At 40.3% G+C, this 21,587-nt stretch overlaps 2 protein-coding genes and 1 long non-coding RNA gene across 7 annotated transcripts in view; 2 read left to right on the top strand and 1 right to left on the bottom strand.

Annotated features, from left to right (window-relative positions):
* Positions 1-4,964, top strand: part of LOC129768295 (uncharacterized) — a 28,777-nt gene extending 23,813 nt beyond the window's left edge. For all 5 annotated transcript variants that reach the window (XM_055769844.1, XM_055769846.1, XM_055769847.1 and 2 more), the window contains exon 9: positions 4,140-4,964. In XM_055769844.1, the coding sequence (XP_055625819.1) occupies positions 4,140-4,799 (660 nt within the window). In that variant the 3' untranslated portion in view covers positions 4,800-4,964. The remainder of the gene's footprint in view (positions 1-4,139) is intronic.
* Positions 1,796-2,335, bottom strand: LOC129768296 (uncharacterized). Its single transcript, XR_008741655.1, has 2 exons — positions 2,186-2,335; positions 1,796-2,041 (listed from the first exon to the last, which is right to left on the bottom strand). It is a non-coding gene; the product is annotated as an uncharacterized LOC129768296 (long non-coding RNA).
* An 11,872-nt stretch (positions 4,965-16,836) lies between the features above and the next one.
* Positions 16,837-21,587, top strand: LOC129770183 (xanthine dehydrogenase/oxidase-like). The gene is made up of 8 exons (XM_055772849.1): positions 16,837-17,054; positions 17,393-17,565; positions 17,629-18,160; positions 18,217-18,543; positions 18,608-18,861; positions 18,920-19,369; positions 19,430-20,788; positions 20,851-21,587. The coding sequence occupies exons 1-8, from the start codon at positions 17,015-17,017 to the stop codon at positions 21,508-21,510; spliced, it is 3,795 nt and encodes a 1,264-aa protein (XP_055628824.1). The 5' UTR covers positions 16,837-17,014; the 3' UTR covers positions 21,511-21,587.

Genomic DNA, 21,587 nt, shown 5'->3' with positions numbered 1-21,587 from the left:
GATACTTGGAACTTTTGTATGTTAACAATTATTTTTAGGCACAAATTATGAGTCCTAATGTGATTTGAAGCCATAAAAATGACAAACAAATTTCTGCATAACTCGAGTACTAATCAAGCAAATCGAGCCAAATTTGGCAGGCGGAGGCTTTAGACTGCAAACAATGTTTCTTCTCCCCCTCTCTAAAAGGGGGAGGGGGGTTGAATAACTCGAGAACTAATCAAGTAAATGGATTCAAACTTGGCATATAGAGGTTTTAGGGATCGATAAACGATTTTATGGTGGTTCGACACTCCTCCCCCCTCTCTAAAAGGCGGCTACCATACAAATGAAGCATAAAATCCTGTATAACTCAAGAATTAATCAAGCAAACGGAACCAAATTTGATCCCTTAAGAGGGAGGGTGACTGAAGTTATTCATCAAGCAAATGGAACCAAACTTGGCATACATTCAAGGATCGATATACGTTTCTATGGTGGTTCGACACTCCTCCCCACGCTCTAAGAGGAGGCTATCATAATAACGAAACACAAATTTCTGCATAACTCGAGAACTAATCAAGCAAATCGATCCAAATTTGGGATGTGAGGGTTTTCGGGTACGAAAAATGTTTCTATGATGGTATCACATTCCTCCCTTCTCTGGAATGAAGAGGGAGTAAAAATAATACTCATATTTCAAACAAACATATTCTTACAAAACATTACAATTGAAGATTTTCGGAAAACTGAAAATGGGAAAATTCGGTAAATTCAATTCGCATATGTTCTACAATTACATAGTGACGCGTTGTTAGTTCATTTGATGTTTGCGGTAACGAAATTGATCTTCGTTCGAAAGTGGAAATGGATTTTAATGTGATAAAAACGCACTCCAATATCGTCTTCTATCTATATAAATAAAAATGGGTAGCCGAATGTGTTTTTTTATCCAATTTGTTTATTTCAGGCTCATTAGCATATTTGCTGTAACAGAGCCGAATTTTAATCGTGTACATGTCACATGGTTATCATATCTAGCACATTACACAGTTGCCATTTTTTCGTCGTAAGAGTTTCCTTCTATACCATTGCATATGGTACATTTACGCAGTAGCCATTTAGGCGTAAGAGTATTCTTTCTGCTCTTCCAGTATCCAGTTAAACCACCAGACAGCGGAGACAGTTGATATGGTCATTGTTGAGTTATTAATAGAACAGCAGCCCGATGTGTCTTGCAGAGCAGAAGAATTGTATGAATGAATCGATCTTATTTCGACCGTGGATTGATCTCCATCGCTGATGATTGTTGCGTGGACGTAGTTATTCTGTAACAACACAAAGATGGTCAATGAGGGCCCTGATTTTTGAACTCGTTCGCTTACTAACACCGGTACCCTATAGGGTAAGACCGTCATCTCAATTTCTCAATATATATACTTGGCAACAGATGAACCAGTTTGAATGTGACAGTCGGCAAATAGAAGGTATTCTAATTCTAAATGTCGCTGTCGAGTATGGTTCGAATCGCTCAACCGTTTCCGGAGATATGGTCGGAACAAGTTCCGATGAACATGGAATATGGAGAAGAAATCACCAAACCACACCACAATTCAATTACAAGTTTAATGGAATCTAGGACCACATTGAACACTTATCGATGGTCAGTTTTTCTTCTTACTTGAATCAATATCCGTCATACGACGCTTTTAATCACACTAGGATTCGACTTGAAATCACAGAGAAGAATGAGTTCATGACTGTAGGTTAATTTTTTCAGGTTTTTGTGATTATGATGGCAATAAAACTAATTAAATTATGTTTAGTTGTAATTAGTTTATTATTTTCATTAGGACCATATAGTCATTATTTTTCGTTCAATGATGAAGTTCATTTAATTTCATCGAACAGCTTAAATCCAACATTAAATTTACATCAGTAGTTCAAAAGTCGGGGAAGCACGTTTGATAGAAACTCCACTAACAATAGCCTCTTTTGCAACGGTGAGGTTCTCCTGGGACCAACTCCCTCGATTCGTTTTCCTTTGGTAGCTGCGAGACATCTGAAATTGATGGAAAATATGTCTTAGAAACCTTCAACTAAACGCAAACCATGCCGGGTCCCCCACTCAAAGGGTGACGGACTTACCCCGACAGACAACATTTTTCAAGAGAACTATTTCTATTAACTTATTGCTTTAACTTACCTCAACTCGAATCCCAGTGATTGCTAACAATCCAGGGGACAAACTGTAGAGCAACGGAAAAGAATTTGAAACCGCGTTCAACAATAAAAGCTTGAACTTCACTGACGGAAAATTACATCCGGCTACATATCATCGGCACTCGCGTTTGTTTTGATTTATATTTTGACAATTGACGGATCACGGTGGATTCGATGTGATTGAAAACGTCTAGAATAATAAATACAAACATGTAGAGTATTCAGAAACGTAGTTAATCAGAGTTTTCTAGTAAAACTCAGGGGGTGCCGGTCTTATCCTCAGTGGCGGGCTTACCCTCCCTTCCCCTAACGGAGAAACATGTTATTTGCAAGTGGATGAAAAATCTTGCACGAGAATTATGTCTGAAAATAATCTGATATTATAATGTCGAGTTTTGGTAGGAATACTGAAATTTGATAGTAAAAAATAATTTTAAAGGGTAGATTAGAGGATCAATCAATGAACAGTTCTGCGATTGGACCCATGAACAGTAAGGAAATGTGGATGTGATATCGAAAAATAAATTTTGGGCGGGACAATAAATGAGAAATATTTTTTCAAATATCTCGATAATGGCTGCATTTAGAAGGAGATTGATGTAGAGCTTTCTTATTTTAAATCACATCAGGGTTCATAATTTGTGGCTAAAAATGTTTTTTTTTAATACAAAATACATATTTTTATTGAGGCTCATATGGCGTCAGCCATATGGCCGGGGCCGGGAATTCAATATTTCGACAATGTTTGCCCTACAACTATGTTAGTAGTCATCATCTTGCGTGGACACCGACTGGACAACATCGTTGCTGGACGAGCTGGACGGCGAGGGATCGAGTACCTTTCTCAAGGGAAGAGGGTGGATTACTCACGGTTGGCACGAGGTTAGTATTACAAGTGTTCTCATAATTGGGAGGTTGCAGTCTCCGATTATCTGTACGTGTACCCGACACGGGATACTTTCTATTGGGATGCAGCTGACTATTAATCAGCAACGCCCCCCGGTCTGTATCCCATATCTAGCTTGAGGCGTCTTTCTCGACTCGAGGAATCCAGGATATAATGATCACTAGCCGGCAGAATCATCAGCTCGTGTAGAGTTGCCATGAGCGGTACAATCCTTAGCTCTTGGTGAATGATCCGTGGGCTGCACAACCTTCGGCCCGTGTATCTGTAAAGAGTATATGTATGTATTGCCGCGACAAAATAAAAGTTTATCGATCGGATAGGAGGGATATGATACAGGTATACAACGGAGAAAACATCATTAAACATTGACATCGACGTTTCTGAGGAACAGGTATAGATCGAGCAGAAGATCAAGATCACGGCTACCTAAGATACCCCGGACGGGGCTATCCGATTGTTTGCCTTGTTCCCTCAATGCCCTGGTGAGCTGAGAGCGGACAGCATGGAACCTAAAAATAGTTGTTAGCATACAAAAATTCGAAATTTTAAAAATTTATAAAAATTCGATGTTCTACTAAGTTTTTCAAAAATAGTTTTTCATATTTTCTACATGACTTCTATCTTATATGAAAAAGTTAAAAAAACAAAAAATATGTATTTTAGATATTGCAAATTAAAGCTTTTTTGTAAATAAAAAAAGAGTACTAATTTTTATTCTCAGTGTATATTTTTTCACGTTTTAACATCAATACTCTATAACTCTTTCTAAGACACTATTCCGATGGGACTCATAGTTTTTTAGATATCAAGTATCAATGATTTCTCTTACTTAAATCGATATGCCCTTTTCAAAAGTTACACTTGAGTCAAAACAGTTCCCATTGATGTGGAAAACTCATATTTCATCCAACCCAAACGGAATACAAAATTTCGTTCGAATCAAAAATACAAGTTTTTAAAATCGGCATTTTTAGTTCGATTTCATTTGGAATTGCAGTATCTTCTGTGATAACAAAAACATTTATTACAGGCGGTCAAAAAAGCATGTGATAGATTGGTGCAACGTATCAAACCCGTTCGAGACGGAAATCCTGATGCCCCGTGGGAAATGATCGTTAAATTATCCTACGTTAAAAACATCGATCTGTGTGCGGAGGCCCAATACAAAGCTGAGGATCTGAAATCCTATTTCATCTGGGGTCTCAGCTGTGCTGAAGTTGAGGTGGACATTCTCACGGGAAATGTACAGGTAAAGCGAGTGGATATTCTTGAGGACACAGGAGAAAGCATGAGTCCAGGGATCGATGTTGGTCAGATAGAGGGAGCCTTCGTGATGGGCATCGGTTACTACTTGACGGAAGCTCTGGTTTACGACAACATGACCGGTGCGCTTCTAACGAACCGCACCTGGACGTACAAGCCACCTGGTGCTAAGGATATTCCCATCGATTTTCGTGTCAGTTTTCTGCAGAAATCTTCGAACCCAGCCGGAGTATTGCGATCAAAAGCAACGGGTGAACCTGCACTGAATATGGCCATTGTGGTTCTGTTCGCTCTCCGATATGCGTTGCGCTCGGCTAGGAAGGATGCTGGCCTGCCAGATACTTGGATACCGCTCGGTACACCAACGACCCCCGATCAGGTTTATCTGCTCACTGGTAATAAATACGAGCAGTATATGTTAAACTGAATGAAAATTATGGGTTATATGATAGATGTAGGAAAAGGTGTAGGTTTTCCAGTGTATTTAATGTCATGTCAAACGTGAACAGCAGTATTATCTATTGACTCTAGATAATATGAAAGAATCTGTAATTTCGAAATGGTGTCAGAGAATAAATTATCCATAGATATACGTTATATACGTTCTTACATATTCGATATTCCGAAAAACATCATTTGACAATGTAGTTTATGTTGGTCTGAGGTTCCAGTGGAATATGAGGTGAAAGTCGGGGGAAATGAAACGCTCCTTCCTTATTTCACACTTAAGACATAGCATTATTTTAGCGCACTCTCAATTGTGCAGAGCAAACTAGAACAATTTAATAAAAACAAGCTAAAATTTATTAAACTCGTAAAATTCATCATAATAGTAAATAGATTTAAAATGGCTCTTGATGTTACTACTGCGTCAAAATTAGCAAAACTAATCCCTACTTACAATGGCAGTCCGGAAGGGGCAAAATAGTTCGTTGATGCCATCAATTTTATAAATTGTATTACTACCCCAACTCAGAAAGTAGGTGCAATCCAATTAACATTAACTAAATTGACAGGCAAGGCAAGAGAATTATTTTGTGAAACGCCTAATAACTTGGAATTTATAGCAAACAAAATAAAACAAAATTGTTCGGACAAGACTAGTGCTGATTTACTCCTTAACAATCAAATGTAAATTCAGCAATGCAATGAATTTCTATGGAGTGGATGTACTTGAGTGGCTTGACAAAAAGTCACCAGTGTCCGGTTACGAAGATAAAGCGTTTTCGGGAATGGGATAATTTTGTCCCTTCAGCTTGTACTGAATGAAGAAGGTTTTATCTTTTCCAGATGTTGAGATTGAGTATGCTACAAATGAAAGGCCAAATTGATATGATTAAACGAATGATTAATAAGATGTATTCACTGCGCGTTCCAACTTTTGAATGAACATCATTGTTCAAGCACACAGCAGAAGTCTAATGAGGCGCTCTCGCTTTGCTGTGCTGCTACCGTGCGCGTACTAAGATATTTAAATGCACAAGGTGGGGTGTTCTACCAACACTCCTCCTCAATGGACATTGCCATCCTTTGACGACAATCCTAGAATTCGTGCGAACTTCATCATTTTAACTAAACCCACCGGCTTAGTGAGAATATCAGCATATCAGGTAACGAACAACTCGCTTAGCCGCCAACCAAACCGCCTCCGTTGGCGAACTCATTTTCCGACCCAATATCGCCACGCTAGCTACATCCGGTCTAGCACATACGGAAATTCACAGAAGCACTCCAACGAGATTCCGATAACCCGTCTCGCCTGTGAATTGAGGACTCTTATCGTCCGTGCTCGGTAAATCCTCTTCCATTGTCGTTTTCGTTCGCTTCGCGTCGCAGAGTCCAAACATTTCCTACACATTATCGACATATCCTTGCACCGAAATACTGTACTTCCCATCTTCATTATCGATTTCTAATCCCAGAAAGTAATTGAGGTCTCCAAGATTGATGATTTCGAAATTTCTTTTCAGAAACGTGTACACCATTTCGATCTTAGTTTGAACCTCGCAACCCACCAAAATATCGGCCACAAACACAATTAACGGGTTGAGCCCAGAATTTTTCTTGCTGCGCTTCCCATCCAGCCCGTATCAAGAGCGTTTGCATAATATCAGTATCGATTCCAACTCCCAAATAGAAAATAGTCAGAAATTCTATTAGAAAGTAGTCACATTTTGTAGCACATCCAAAAAAACGAACCATATATATATTTTTATTTTCTTATTTTGTAACTGTCAGTCTCAGTCTCAGTCTTTCTACCAAAAAGCTCAAAGAACCGAACTAGCATTTGTGACCATCTACTGTGTCAACCCGGAAAAGCTATCAGTAGCAAGAGATCCCTCGAACTGGGTCTCACGGTCGGCTTACTACTGGGTAATTGGAGGGTCTTCGCGATCTAATTTGGAAGAAATACTCTCACTCATCTTTTTTTCAATATTCTATTTATTGATGAGGCAGGCGGATGCATCATCGGATGGTTCGTCTGCTGGTAATCAAGCGGCGCTGGAATTTACGGCAGGTCGACACGCGGAAGTTGACCTTTGCTCGGCGTCTTCTCTCTTTGGCGTAGATCGACAGGCCCAGGACGATACCGGAGTGGCACTGCCGAGAGGGGCCCTCCTTTGTGCTTATGGCCAACCTGGCCAGAGGGTTATTGCTGGTCTTTGACGCTTAGGCGTAGTGGCGGATCACTAGGCTGAATGGTGTACCGGTCAACCGGGAGTTCGTCGACGGAACAGCGTCCAAGCTTTTCAACCGAACTCTTGAACAAACGTCCGTCACACACCACGCCTGAAACCCAAAAGCCCCGCTTCTAATGGCGGATTCTTCCTCGAGCCTTCTCATATCACTTCTAGTGGTACAGCGTCCATTTTATCAATCCACTCTCTAACTCTCTCTCTCTCGCAATCCTCGTTCTATCCTGTCATACCGACTCGCCACCTTTTTCGCCCGATTTTACAAAATATAACACACAACAATTTCGATTACTTCCCTACTGAACAAAATTCTTCCCTACTAAACTTATTTTAACAAAAAAGTGACAGTATTTTCAAAAAATATAACATTTGATAAAAAAACTAACATTATTGTAACAAACGGTTACACATTGTATATAGACATAGATCAGCATCACTTTGATTGGATCCCATTTCCAGGAGGACACCATATAATCGTTAGTTCCAGCATCGTGCGAACTGTTTGAGTCCGTAAATGTTTTTTTCTCAGGCGGCATACCAACTTTTCATTCCCTTTCATCGAGTATCCCAGTGGCTGCTTCATGAAGATTTCATCATTCAAATCACCGTACAAGTAGACCGTTTCAACATCAATGCAACAGCTAGAAGCACTCGCAGTGTGATGTGGCTGGATACTGGTGCGAAAATCTCGTCATAGTCCACTTATTTTTTGGAAATATGCTTGTGCCACCAGACGAGCTTTATATTTGGTGATATCTCCAGCTGCGTTCATGTTCAGCTTATACACCCAGCGACAACCAACTGTTCACAAACAATTCACAATCTTTGAGAAATCTTGGCTCAATTACCTCTGTATTCAGGGAATCCGCAGCGATAATTTCCGCAATCAGCCTCAGAAGACGACCCTTTTCGTAGACCTCTTCGAACGCCGAGCTACTTCATCTAAAAGAAAACTACGACACGATTGGTTTACTTCCGGAGCGCTGTCGTGAAGCAAATCACTCGAATCACAGCCGTCTTCCGAATCCATGACTTCTTCTACGGAATCCGGATTGAGGTGTTGAAGTAACAGCAGTTTCAATTAGAGACTCATTGCCTGGTAACGTCAGTCTTCTTCTTCTTAAATGGCCCTAACGGTTCCAGAGGAACTTCACCGTCCCAACGTATTATTACTTGCGTCATTTTTATTAGTACCTATTTTTATTAGTCCTCTTAGTTGAGATTTCTATGCCAAATAACACGCCTTGAATGAGTTCTGAGTGGCTAACTCTAGAATACGCGTGACCACAGTGCGAATCGGAGGAAATTTCTTTGACGAAAAATTCCCCCGGCCAGAATGGGAATCGATTAGGATTGGGCGATCTTTATAAAAAGATCGATCTTGACGAATCGATTTTCCAAACGGCGTAGGGATCGATCCACTGATTAAATCGGTACCAAAGAATCGATCTTTGCCGAATCGATCTTTGAGAAATCGAAATCCTTTTTTATCAAATTTATCTCCTTATTCTATAGGAGTGTCGTTTTTTTCAAATGGGGAATGCAAATTTCATATTTATATTCAAACATCAAAAACATTCTGTTTTGTTCAGCAGCATGCAAGCTAAAGTTCAGAAAAATACACATGTTCCAGGGCATTCGTCTTGTGCCGTCAAGGAGTCGTTTTAATACATTAATACATTAATTGAAAAAGTATTATTAGAAACTCAACAACTGGTATCCGTCCAGAACTCAGCTGACAACGATCCCATAAGCCAATCGCGCCATATGCCATGTCTGCCTGTCGAAGCCGGTTCAAACAAACAAGACTACGCCTGGAATTGATGTTAACATCTAGTTCGATGATCCTATGAGCCACTGTTTACAGTACATCCCCTCAGTTCTGTCTCTGTCAGCATTTGCACGGAAGTAAATCGTAGAAGATGCGACCCACATTTTTGAAAAAACAACATATTTTGAAAAAAAATTATAGGTGGTCTTTGGTGAGATTGAAATCGATGTATACTGAACACCAAATCTACGAAAAGATCGAAATCTAACATTTAATATTGGACTCCCGGCCCCGTCAGGCTAACGCCACATGTGCCTTAATAAAATATATATTTTGGAGAAAAAAAAATAAGATCGAAAAAATCGAAAGCAAAAGATCGATTCTCTCGATTTTCTCGAGTGAAAAAGATCGATCCAAAAAATCGGAAATAGGAATGGAAAAGATCGATCTTCTGAAAATCGATCCAAGATCGCCCAATCCTAGAATCGATACCGAACCCGAACAGATTTCGAACAGCTCCGTTTCCGGGTACATGAAACGATACGCCTTACTACAGTCTGCATATCCTACAAACATCAGCTTTTCAGCTTTAAGATCCAGCTTGTGTCGTTTTTCGTTGGGAATATGCACGTATGCCTCTGATCCAAAGACTCACAGGTGACCATAAAAAGGGTTCTTCCCATTCCAGAGTTCAAACGGTGTCTTGCATATTGTGGATGAAGGCAAACGTTTCCACAATTAGTTCGCAGTCCAAATCGCTTTGCCCCAGTAAATTTTGCCCAACCATGATTCCGCAAGCATACACCGCAGTATCTCAACAAAAGAGCAGTTCTTCCGTTCGACAACATCGTTTTGTTATGGACAATATGGTACAGTTTGCTCATGAATTATGCCACAGTCGGCGAAAAACTTTCTCAACGAGACACCCATGTACTCGCCACCACCGCCAAAATGAATTTTCTTCGGATAATACCCGAACTGATTCTTCAATAGACTGCAGAAATCTCTGATATTTCTTATTGTTGTATTATGTTTTCGGGGTTGTAATAGAAACTCGACTGTTTGATCTGCGCACTCGAATACGAATGACTTCTCATTTTATTATTGCTTCGTTCAGACCTTCGTCTGCGTTTATGGCATTCCACCATAACTGCGTTGGTTACCGTTAAACGGAATATACACGCTAATTACAATTTACACATTATACCAGTCAAGGTATATACATATATATATATATATATAATAATTACGAACACTTCACTTACTTACTTATTACTTTCTCACTTACTTACTCACTCACTTCTTTACTTCGCTGATGCTTTATTTCTCCAGTGACAATTAGAAACTTTCCAAAAAAGGTGCGTGGAAAATCGTATGATGCTGAATACAAGCAAATGTTCCAACTTTTACAAGAAGAAAAGATTCTTTTCGTTACAACTATTCTCTTGCCGATGCTCCGCTAACTAAACTCGACTGCGTGAAGGATCTAGGAGTGTATTTAGACTACAAACTCGACTTCAAAATACATGTCAACTACGTAGTTGGAAACGCTTTGCGCAGTCTTGGATTCATCATGCACACCGTAAGGGATTTCACCGACGTATACTGCCTTAAATCTGTGTTCAGTGCTTTAGTTCGCTCACGCCTGGAATACGGTCCAGTAATTTGGAATCCGCCCTTTCTGAACGGAGTCAACAGAATTTCTTCAACGTCTGTTTAACAGAGTAGCATCTAGTTTCAACTTCCATTATTCAAAGGTTGTGGTCCGGCAACACTTTATTGGACAAATTAGAGATTTCCATTAGTATCATTAGAACAAAATACTGCCTGTTGATAACAATTAAATACATAAATAAGTAAGCTACCACTTTCAAACCTTATCCCAGGTCTAAGCACTATTGTAAGTTGTCTGCTAGGGTGCCTCGTGGCACACACAAAACTCTCTTTATTTAGCCTCAGGGTCGGCAATCGTAGTGGACTACGCGATCAACCTACACTCACTTCCTTAACCTACACTCACCTTTCGTTCCAGGACTCTGGGCAAGGGCAGTGTGGCGACTCACAGCGGCTCTTCCAGAGCCTTGATTTCGAGGATCTGTTTTATTAACACTCGAGAACTATCGCTTTAATCGCGAGCACTCGCGAAATCGTACCACCAAACTTCTTTCTCGAGACCGTCTCAGTCACGCGGCTATTCGCGGTTCCTTCTATCGTTTCGCGACACTTGGTTGATCTCCACACAACCGTTCGATACAAAGGATTCTTTTGAAGTCCCCCTCTTGTGCTTTTGGGCATTCACCTTAGCCTCTGGTGAATACCCTCCGGGTTGCCGCTATCATACTTGGCCATAAAAATAGTGCCACCTAGTGGCGGGTGTCCGGGTAGCGCATGGGGAGTGTAGCGTCGTCTCGTCGTTGTGAGCGTGGCATGAAGCGGTGAAATATCACGTTCATGCACACATGGTATCTCCCATAACTTAAATACGGAAAAGACGCGCTAGTTTTGTGCATCTCAACATTGCACTTATACCAACAGTTACACTGGGCCTGATCACGAACGTCACTTCACGGTGAAAACGAAGTGAATTGTACACAACCTTATCACGGCTGTCAACGTGTGTGTAGAATCCAGAAGAGTTCATCCGTCGTGACAACTTTGATGAACTCGGTGTTATTATGAATACCACGATACTGTCATGTCACGGAGAAAACAGGTAAATTTGTCACTTGTGTTTTAGATGGTGAAAGCTAGTCACGCGGAATGGAGTAAGTTTAATTTCGTATTTATTTTGTTTTTTTTTTTTGCTAACATTTTGAATCTTTTCTTGTCGTGTTTAAGAAACAAAAGATAAACATACATCAATTTACCCGCCTGGTGGCATTTTTAAGCGAAATTCTGACGTATCCAGAGGACGTAAATTTGTTTATTTGAACTCGGTAAATGCGCTATGGGATGTAATTAAGGATTGAAAATGTAGCTCCAGTAGGCCCATTGAAACATGGCGAAGGCCTACTTCCGATTGTCCTGAATGAACAGAATTTTCTTGTTTCTATTTTTAGGATTAGACTAAGAGAGAGTTGCAACACCATAAAATGGCAATGGAGGCCACTGGTCCAAATACGATCATTATGATTGATTATATATAATAAAATATTGATTTGTTAATATTTTGAATATAAAATAATAACTGTAATGTTTTTTTCAACATTGCAGAGCTAGTTTTTGTAATTCAAACATTGGCGGACCAGACCAGAATCAGGACGATAATTATAACTTTTTACGCTATAGATGTTTTCAACGGTATTGTTTTGAAAACATACTTTGAATGAATTATTAAAAAGTGATAATAAGTTTCAAACACGGAAAACATGAGTCTATCATTGCAAAGCATTCACAAGATACTGTTTTTAAATTCTTCTCTAGTTCGCTTTCCATAATTTTGATATCCGTCTAAAGAAAATCTGAAAAACTTTCTGCTTTTGTCAAATTCCTTGAAACCCATCAGATGTTTCTATGAAGATTATGCTTCTTGACCGACGCTGCTGACCAGTTTCTGTTTAAATAATTAAATCAAACCTCATATCCCGTATATCAAATTACACGAGAATTTACATGAAGGATAAGAAGATTAAACTTCAGAGTAGCTCAGATTATACTGATCGTGAGGTGGATAAATTCGGGTTTGTTTTGAGATATAGAAGATATTATTATTCATCAAAATTGTAGAAAGGGTTCATAAAAAAAGATTCTAAATATATCTCACTATTCAAACGAGTAAGACAGAGCTAAGAACAAGAGTATGCGAGATTTCGATTATTAAACGTAATAGTCATGTTTTATCTCTAGCGTAATTTATATAGGGTTTTCCAACTTTAAATTCCGAAAGTAAATTGAAATAAAACACACTTAGAATCCGAATTTCGATGAAACTTTTATTTCAAATTAAAGTTTGGTTTATGCCATTATGTGTGAAATACAACATCATTCAAATGTCCACCTAGGGCTTCCTCGCACACCTTGATCTGGAACAGGTAATTTTCGATGACTTTTCGGCACATATGGGGCGGTATCTCGGTCATAACTTCACGAATGTTGTCTTTCAAATCTTCAAGAGTTTGCGGAGAGTTGGCATAGACACGGTCTTTCGCATAACCCCACAAGAAAAAGTCTAGCGGGTTCAAATCGCATGATCTGGACGGCCAATTGGCATCACCAAAACGCGAAATTATACGTCCCTCAAAATATGGCCATGTAATATGGCCATGTTCGGTCGTGTTGTGTGGCACGTGGCGCCGTCCTGCTGAAACCACATGTCATCCGTATCCATATCTTCAATTTGTGGCAAAAAAAAATCGGTTAACATGCGGCCATAGCGCTCACCATTCACAGTTACCGTCTCGCAGTCCTCATTTTTAAAGAAATACGGCCCGATGACTCCACCAGACCATAATGCGCACCAAACAGTGACTTTTGGCGGATGCAATGGCCTCTCAACAATCACGTGTTGATTTTCTGAGCCCCATATATGGAAATTTTAGGTGTTCACATAGCCACCGAGCTCGAAATGTGCCTCATTGCTGAGGGAAATTTGATGCGAAAATTCAGCATTTTGCTGCTGTTGTTCGTTCACCCAATCGACGTATGCCCGACGCATTCCATGCTCACCACGCTCTAATTTTTTACTAGTTGGACTTTATATGGATGTAGGTGCAAGTCCAAATGCAAAATTCGCCACAATGATGTGTTTTACAAGCCCAATTGCTGAGCACGCCGTGGAATCGAAACATTCGGGTCATCCTCCACACTGGCAGCAACAGCAGCAATATTTTCGGCCGAACGCACATTACGATGATGGACAGGTTTCCCAATATCCGCTACGGATCCAGTTTGTTCGAATTTACGCACTACATTAGCGATTGTGTGCTCTGTAGGCCGGTTTTTTAATCATTTTTATAGTATAATTTAACGAAATTAACACGTTGTGCGATGCTAAAACGATCCATATTGTAAAATGGCAGACATTCAACTAACGATATGACGCTTTGGTTGACAGCTATATCAAACGGTTGTCAGCGCAGGTCTGTATACTTTCGGAAGCCCCAAATGGAAAACCCTGTAGAAAGAGAAAATAAAATTACACTCCCATATATTCAACAACTACATTATTCCAGAGCAACCAAGTATTTCTCCTCATCTTTGAGCCAGCATTTGATTCAGCAAACTAATCATCGAGGTATAATCGCAAACTTGTCATTCTAAAACATACGATTAATACAATGGAATATGATCTCATACGCTGTTTTAATTTTACCTACATAACGTTCAAACGTCCGAAATTATGCAACCGACACAACGTTCAAACACCCGAACACGCAACTGTCCGTGACAATGATGATAGACACAAAAAAGTTAAGTGGAGTGTGAGTGACGTGAAAGTGTACGTGGCAGTTATGTTCGTGATCAGGCCCACTATTTTGTCCACAGATTGAACGTCACGATGTCCGAAACTACGATGCCACAAATGACGACACAAGTCTGAATGTTTCGGATCCACTAGAAACGTATTTTCCGAAGCTTGCCAACTTCTAAGACGAGTTAGCATTTTGACGTAGGCCTACGTCTTTCATTTCTATACCGGGGTATGAGAATCACTTCGTGCGGAAGTTAAAATGCCTTCATGTTATACAAGTACAAATTAACGTTAATATCTCTGGTTGAGGAATGTGATATGAGAAACATTTCATTTGGAAGACGAAAGGTCTTTACTAGTGATATGACTTGATCTGAAAATTTGATTCAACAGCTCGAAACATGCTCTGAGAGCAAACTATTGAAAATAACGAAAATCACGGATAACGCAATAAAGAACTAAAAATGAGGTCCAAACACGAAAAAAGGATATTTCGTCATGAAAACTATGATTTATCAATACAGTAATCACGCGGATCATCCGCTCGCGGATAATCGGGGTTCTACTGTACCTATATTTTTTCATGATTAAAAACACATGGTTTTGAGAAAAATAATTTTTAATTATCAAAATGTGTATATATTATTTTCCAATGAAATTAAATAAAAAAATGTTCTGTGTTTTTTAATGAAAACATAAAAAAAAATTTCATTTTTTTTTTATCCAAAATTTTGTAGGTCTTATAATGTTTGAAGGATTGTTTTTGAAGTTTTGAGTTTTATTTTCAACTTTGTTGGTTAAAAAATGAAAGCTAGGAAATTATTGAAGCTCCATTAAAAATATGAAATAAGTTTAAACACAAAAAAAATTATTGAAACGAAATTATATTGAAAACTAAAGTTATTATTCCTCAAAAAATTTGTTTTTAAAAATTCTGAATTACAATTACCGTATTTAAATAAAAAAAAACATGAAAAAGTTTTTGTAAAAAAAGGTTCCCTGTAAAGTGCCCATCTTCAGATGTATGCGTGAATCGTTGAAAATTGTAAGAAATAATTGATTTTTTTGTGTTTTTTTAATTAATTGAACAAATTCGTACATTTCATTATTTGTCAATTATTTACCTGAATTTTGTAAGTATTATAGGTTTTGAGTTATAAATTTTTGTAAAACATTATGAAAAAACTTTGGCCCTTTTCAAAAAATAGTCCAATTCTTATTCAAAGATTTCAACTATGCAAAGTTTCTTAAATGACGAATGCGATGCCATAACGAGTCGACACGAAATTCGTCTATAGTATATCTGAGGTCTAAACATTAGAAATTAAATATTGCCTTTCAGACGATTGAAATATTGTCACACAAGAAAAAACTAGAAGTGGGTTGTATCTGTGACATAATCGCAAGGTAGACGTAGGACTATCGTTGGCTCGATAATCATTTATTTGACATTGCATCTGAATCAATTCTTAATTAATGAATGAATGAATATTTTGAAAGATTGCTGAAAGTTTTTCGTTTTAGTGTGTGGGTGGATGACTATAAATATGGACTTGTTGGTGGTCCCGAAACGAACCGATGAGATTTGAGTGGCCTTGTAAAAGCAACTGACGATGTTTGATACGTGATTCATTCTTGTTTTCGTGAGAATAACAAGAGGTTTTTCATGATCACTTCATGCGCCATTTCATGGCGAAAACGAAATATAAGGTGTATATAACCTTGCATAAAATTCATTTCGTTTTTAGTGATGTGGCAATTTTTCCATGCGAAAGCAGAACAGAAACTGATGCAAGTAAAAGTACTCACGCCTACATGTGCTCGCTATGGTTTCCAAAATACTAATGCAAGCGAGCAAAAGAAAACAGCTTGCATGTATTCGCTATGACGGTTTCTCCAGGTGCCCAGATTTTGCGTCCGTGTTCGGGAACACATTGCGATCACCAATCATCATCATTGAGCTAGATTATTATAGCAAAGCAATTTTTAAGCTATTAAAACAATTTTTTGGATCAATAAGCGACAAAAATGTAACTCGTTGACATTTTATCTTTCGGATGAAGTGATTATTATACCACTCCATTCAGCCGGTGAAGAGGTACTAACGTTCAAAACCTTGCACTCCAGCGTCACTCTTACACTTTCGAATCTTTGAACTTACACCCCGGTACAGAAATGAAAGACGTAGTCCTACGTCAAAAAAGTAGCAGAAAAATTCAAAATTGTGAATAATATTTCAAAATATTAAAACGAGCTTATGATGGGTCATTTACAGCATGTAACTATTGTTTCTAGTTATTAAAATAATAAAATAGGAATGGATTTCGATTCGTAGAAATTTGCGCGATCTCATCAGATCAATTTTATTATTCAATCGGAAAACACGAAGACTGCAATAATACATATAATTATGCGAACAAAAAAAAATAACAATTACAGGTAATAACAAACTTTTTCGAACGCTGACTGGCCAGCTGTGTATCGAGTGCAAACATCATTAGATTCACGAGAACCTCAGTGGACTGAGCCAGTATGATGATTGATGATAACGTGCGAACATGTGCGCGGTTTGCGTGATGACCATTTCGGGCGGCGGTTAAATCAGCGGCGTTTGGCTCAGTTTCACATTATTCGCTCACGACTAGTCGTAGTGGAAAGACGGTGTCAACTGATCTGATCCCCAGAACCCGTAGGTGGCTGGGAAATAATTGAATTCAGTAAGTTCTCAATTACGATTTGAAATCGGGCGAAACAAAACCTAAAACATGGAGGCTATTTTCACGATTAACGGAAGGATTTTCGAGGGTAAGTTTCGTGTTGAAGTGATCTATGTATAGCGTATCGGAGATTAGCTATTTGCAGTTGCATATTCGTTCGAATAGTTTATTCATGGAACAATCAATTAAAAATATTCTTATCTAATCAGGATATACTTACGGTTTATAGAAAAGAAAATAAGATAATAATTGTGAAGGATGTGTGTATGTGATAATCAAAACATTGCGCTAGTCAAACACTCTCGTTTACACAGTGCTGAGATAGCATGACAACGCGAAAATGAAGTGCATCAATTGAATTTAATGGTTTTCTGTGTGTCTCCCTCTATCTCTCTCCCTATGAAAACAATCAACACCTCGATGTAGTCGGCTCGAATACAGTCCCTATTGATACATCTTTAAATACCTTCATTCGAAACAATGCCAACCTCAGCGGAACCAAATTCATGTGTTTGGAGGGAGGCTGCGGAGCATGCATTGTCAACGTGAGTGGAGTTCATCCAGTGACGAAGCAAAAATGCTCGTGGGCCGTTAATTCTGTAATACCCCGTTCATCATTCAGGGCACTATTCCGTTACTACTCACATGGTCTTTAATTTCAGTGTCTGTTCCCGGTGTTCTCCTGTCACGGTTTGGACATCGTTACCGTCGAAGGGATTGGAGACAAGCAGGATGGGTATCACCAGACTCAAACCGTTCTCGCACAGTTCAACGGTTCACAGTGCGGATACTGCTCTCCCGGAATGGTGATGAATATGTACAGCCTTCTGGACTCCAAAAAGGGCCGTGTGACGATGGCTGAGGTCGAGAATGCCTTCGGAGGTAACATCTGTCGATGTACCGGATATAGACCAATTCTGGATGCGTTCAAATCACTTGCTGTCGACGCCGAACCTAGATTGAAGGAGACGTGTCGGGATATCGAAGATTTGACAAAAGTCTGTCCAAGAACAGGGAACTCTTGCACTGGGAAATGTTCAGCAATTGCTGCATCCAATGAGCATCGGTTTCTTAATCTAACATTCCCTAGAAATAAAGAATGGTATAAAGTGGGAACCATTGAAGAGGTTTTCAAAATTTTCCAGAAGATCGGAAACAAGCCCTATATGCTGGTCGCTGGCAACACTGCGCACGGTATGTTGATGTTTGAAAATGGTATTCATTCGTTTCATTGATGTTCAATGTTTCAGGGGTCTATCGGAGACGCGAAGATTTACAGGTTTTCATCGACATAACATCCGTCGAAGAGCTTCGATCGCACTCCTTTGGAGACAAACTCATTATTGGGGCTAATGTGTCACTGACCGAATTGATGGAAATTTTGTCGAAGGCGGCGGATCAGGATGCCAATTTCAAACATTGTGCCGAACTTGTAAAACATATCGATTTGATTGCCAACGTCCCGGTTCGCAACACTGGCACGATAGCCGGAAACCTCAGCATTAAAAATCAGCACAAAGAATTTCCGTCCGACTTATATCTGATTCTGGAGGCTGTTGAAGCACACTTAACAATCGGTGAGTCCTAGTCCTGATGTTTCTTCCCTAGTCGCATCGGTTGCTCAGTAAATTTGTATTTCAGTTCGATCGGATTCTACCAAGGCAATTCATGTTAGCCCGGCCAACTTTGTCAACATGGATATGACCAAAAATTTGATTCTGAACATCGTTATTCCACCTCTGAACACGAATGTGAGCGTATTCCGCTCATTCAAAGTTATGCCAAGGGCTCAGAATGCTCATGCCTACGTGAACGGTGCGTTCTTATTGAAATTCAACAACACGAAGGCAGAGATCGAATCAGCCAACGTCTGCTTCGGCGGAATTAACCCCACGGTAGGCAACTTACACATTTTCATCACTATTCGTCGATTATCTAACAATTTCTCACCAGTTCACCCATGCCACAAAAACTGAGAAGTACATCGTGGGAAAAACCATCTTCAACAACGAGATCCTACAATCAACTTTCAAAATTTTATCTAACGAACTTGAACCGGACTGGATTCTTCCGGATGCATCGCCAGAATATCGTAGAAGTTTGGCGATCTCACTGTTCTATAAATTCATCCTAAACATTGCCCCCAACGCAAGCCCCGTCTACAAATTGGGAGCATCAATTCTCGAGCGGCCAGTCTCAACCGCATCTCACCGATTCGATTCGTATCCCGGCAATTGGCCTCTCACGAAAAACATTCCGAAAATTGAAGGTCTTGCGCAAGCATCGGGACAAGCAAAGTACGCGAATGACTTTCCTACTCTGAAGGACGAACTCCACGCAGCGTATGTTCTTGGAAAGAAACCAAATGTAACGATTGAATACATCGATGCCTCTGAAGCGTTGGTAATTCTTCAGTTTCCGTGACCACATCAATATCGTGTAACCCTCAATATTCTTTTCCAGAAAATTCCCGGAGTTGTGGGCTTCTTCTCCGCAAAGGACATTTCCGGAGCGAATAACTTCATGTATTTCCCAGAGTTCATGGGCTCGGAAATCGAGGAAGTATTCGCTTCCGAAAGGGTTGCATACCATGGTCAGCCAATCGGGTTAATTGTAGCTGAAACGTTTGCCTTAGCCAACCGCGCCGCAGAAGTCGTGAAGGTGACATACGGGAAGCTCCAATCAGTTAAAATCTATCCCACCGCAATGGATGTTCTGAAAGCGGAAGCAACCGACAGAATAAAGGAAATGTCTTACAGCACTCATGGTAAAAATTTCGACAGCTCCAAAGAAGGGCCCATCAAGGTCAAGGGTCATTTTGAGCTCGGGGGTCAATACCATTACTACATGGAGACACAAACTTGCGTCTGCCTTCCAGTGGAAGATGGTATGGACGTTTACTCATCTACCCAGTGGGTCGATCTGACCCAGATGGCCATCGCACGAATGTTGAAGATTCCCCAGAACAGTCTCAATCTCTACGTCCGAAGACTGGGTGGCGGATACGGGGGTAAGGGAACACGCGCAACGATGGTCGCCTGTGCTTGTGCTCTCGCTACCCATCTCACAAGAAGACCTGTACGGCTCGTAATGACGTTGGAAGCAAACATGGAAGCCATAGGCAAACGATTCCCAGTGATTTCCGATTACGAGGTTAGCGTTGATAAAAATGGTAAAGTCGTGAAACTGTTCAACGAATATGTTCACGACTATGGATCGAACTGGAACGAATCCATGGGACACGCCGGGGAATTTTTCGGTAATTGCTACGATCACAGCGTGTTCAAAACGGTTGCCAAGGGTGCGAAAACGGATTGTGCCAGTAATACGTGGTGTCGCGCTCCCGGGACAACCGAAGGCATTGCTATGATTGAAACCATAATGGAGCACATTGCCTTTGCAACCGGCCGTGATCCTTTGGAGGTTCGCATGGTTAATATGCCCTCCGACATGAAGATGCTTGAGCTGATGCCTCAGTTCCGGGCTGATGTCGAATATGATGCTAGGAAAGCGGAAATTTCTCAGTTCAACGTGGCTAACCGCTGGCGGAAACGCGGAATCGCAATTGTTCCGATGAGGTATCCGCTGGGATATTTTGGCTCATTACACGCGATCGTTTCAATTTATCATGACGACGGAACTGTTTCTGTTTCCCACGGTGGTATCGAGATGGGTCAAGGAATGAACACCAAGGCAATCCAAGTGGCTTCCCATGTGCTCGGAATTTCCATGGATAAGATCAGTATCAAACCGACGAACAATCTAACCTCTCCCAATGCTATTTGCACCGGAGGAAGCATGACTAGTGAAACTGTTTGCTATGTAAGTATCGATCACGTTTTTTTCCCACGACTTTGGTTCATTTCGAACGACTAATTTTCTAGGCCGTCAAACGTGCATGCGAGGTTCTCTTGGAGCGCATGAAACCGATCCAAGAACAAAATGCCGAGGATTCCTGGGATGTGCTTGTTGGCAAGTGTCACATGAATGGTGTGGATCTGTGTGCAACCTACATGTATAAAGCATCAGATCTTACCCCGTACATAATTTGGGGTCTAAGCTGTACTGAAATCGAGGTTGACATTCTCACGGGTAACGTCCAGGTACAGCGGGTAGACATACTCGAGGATGTCGGCGAGAGCTTAAGCCCCGGAATCGACATAGGCCAAATTGAGGGTGCATTCGTTATGGGCATTGGGTACTATCTGACCGAAGCGCTTGTTTTCGATCCCGAAAATGGTGCCCTACTTACCAATCGAACATGGACCTATAAGCCACCCGGTGCGAAGGATATTCCGATCGATTTTCGTATCCGCTTTCTGCAGAATAGCTCCAACGCAACGGGAGTGTTACGTTCCAAAGCGACCGGTGAACCGGCGATGAATATGACTATTTCGGTGATTTTTGCCCTGAGACACGCACTAATGTCAGCACGCGAGGACGCGGGACTACCAAGGGAGTGGATTTCACTTGGAGCGCCATCCACTCCGGATCAGGTTCACCTGCTGGCCGGTAACACACTTGAACAGTATAGGCTGGTTTGATTCATATATTATTCAAAAGTTATTTTTATGATTGAATCCATATAGATGAATAAATATTTATGGTTTGCGAAGAATAA

Source organism: Toxorhynchites rutilus, chromosome 2 (assembly GCF_029784135.1).
Source record: "Toxorhynchites rutilus septentrionalis strain SRP chromosome 2, ASM2978413v1, whole genome shotgun sequence".
NCBI classification, from domain to species: Eukaryota; Metazoa; Arthropoda; class Insecta; order Diptera; family Culicidae; genus Toxorhynchites; species Toxorhynchites rutilus.
The sequence above is the reverse complement of the archived record's forward strand: the minus strand, read 5'-3'. Positions and strand labels throughout refer to the sequence as shown.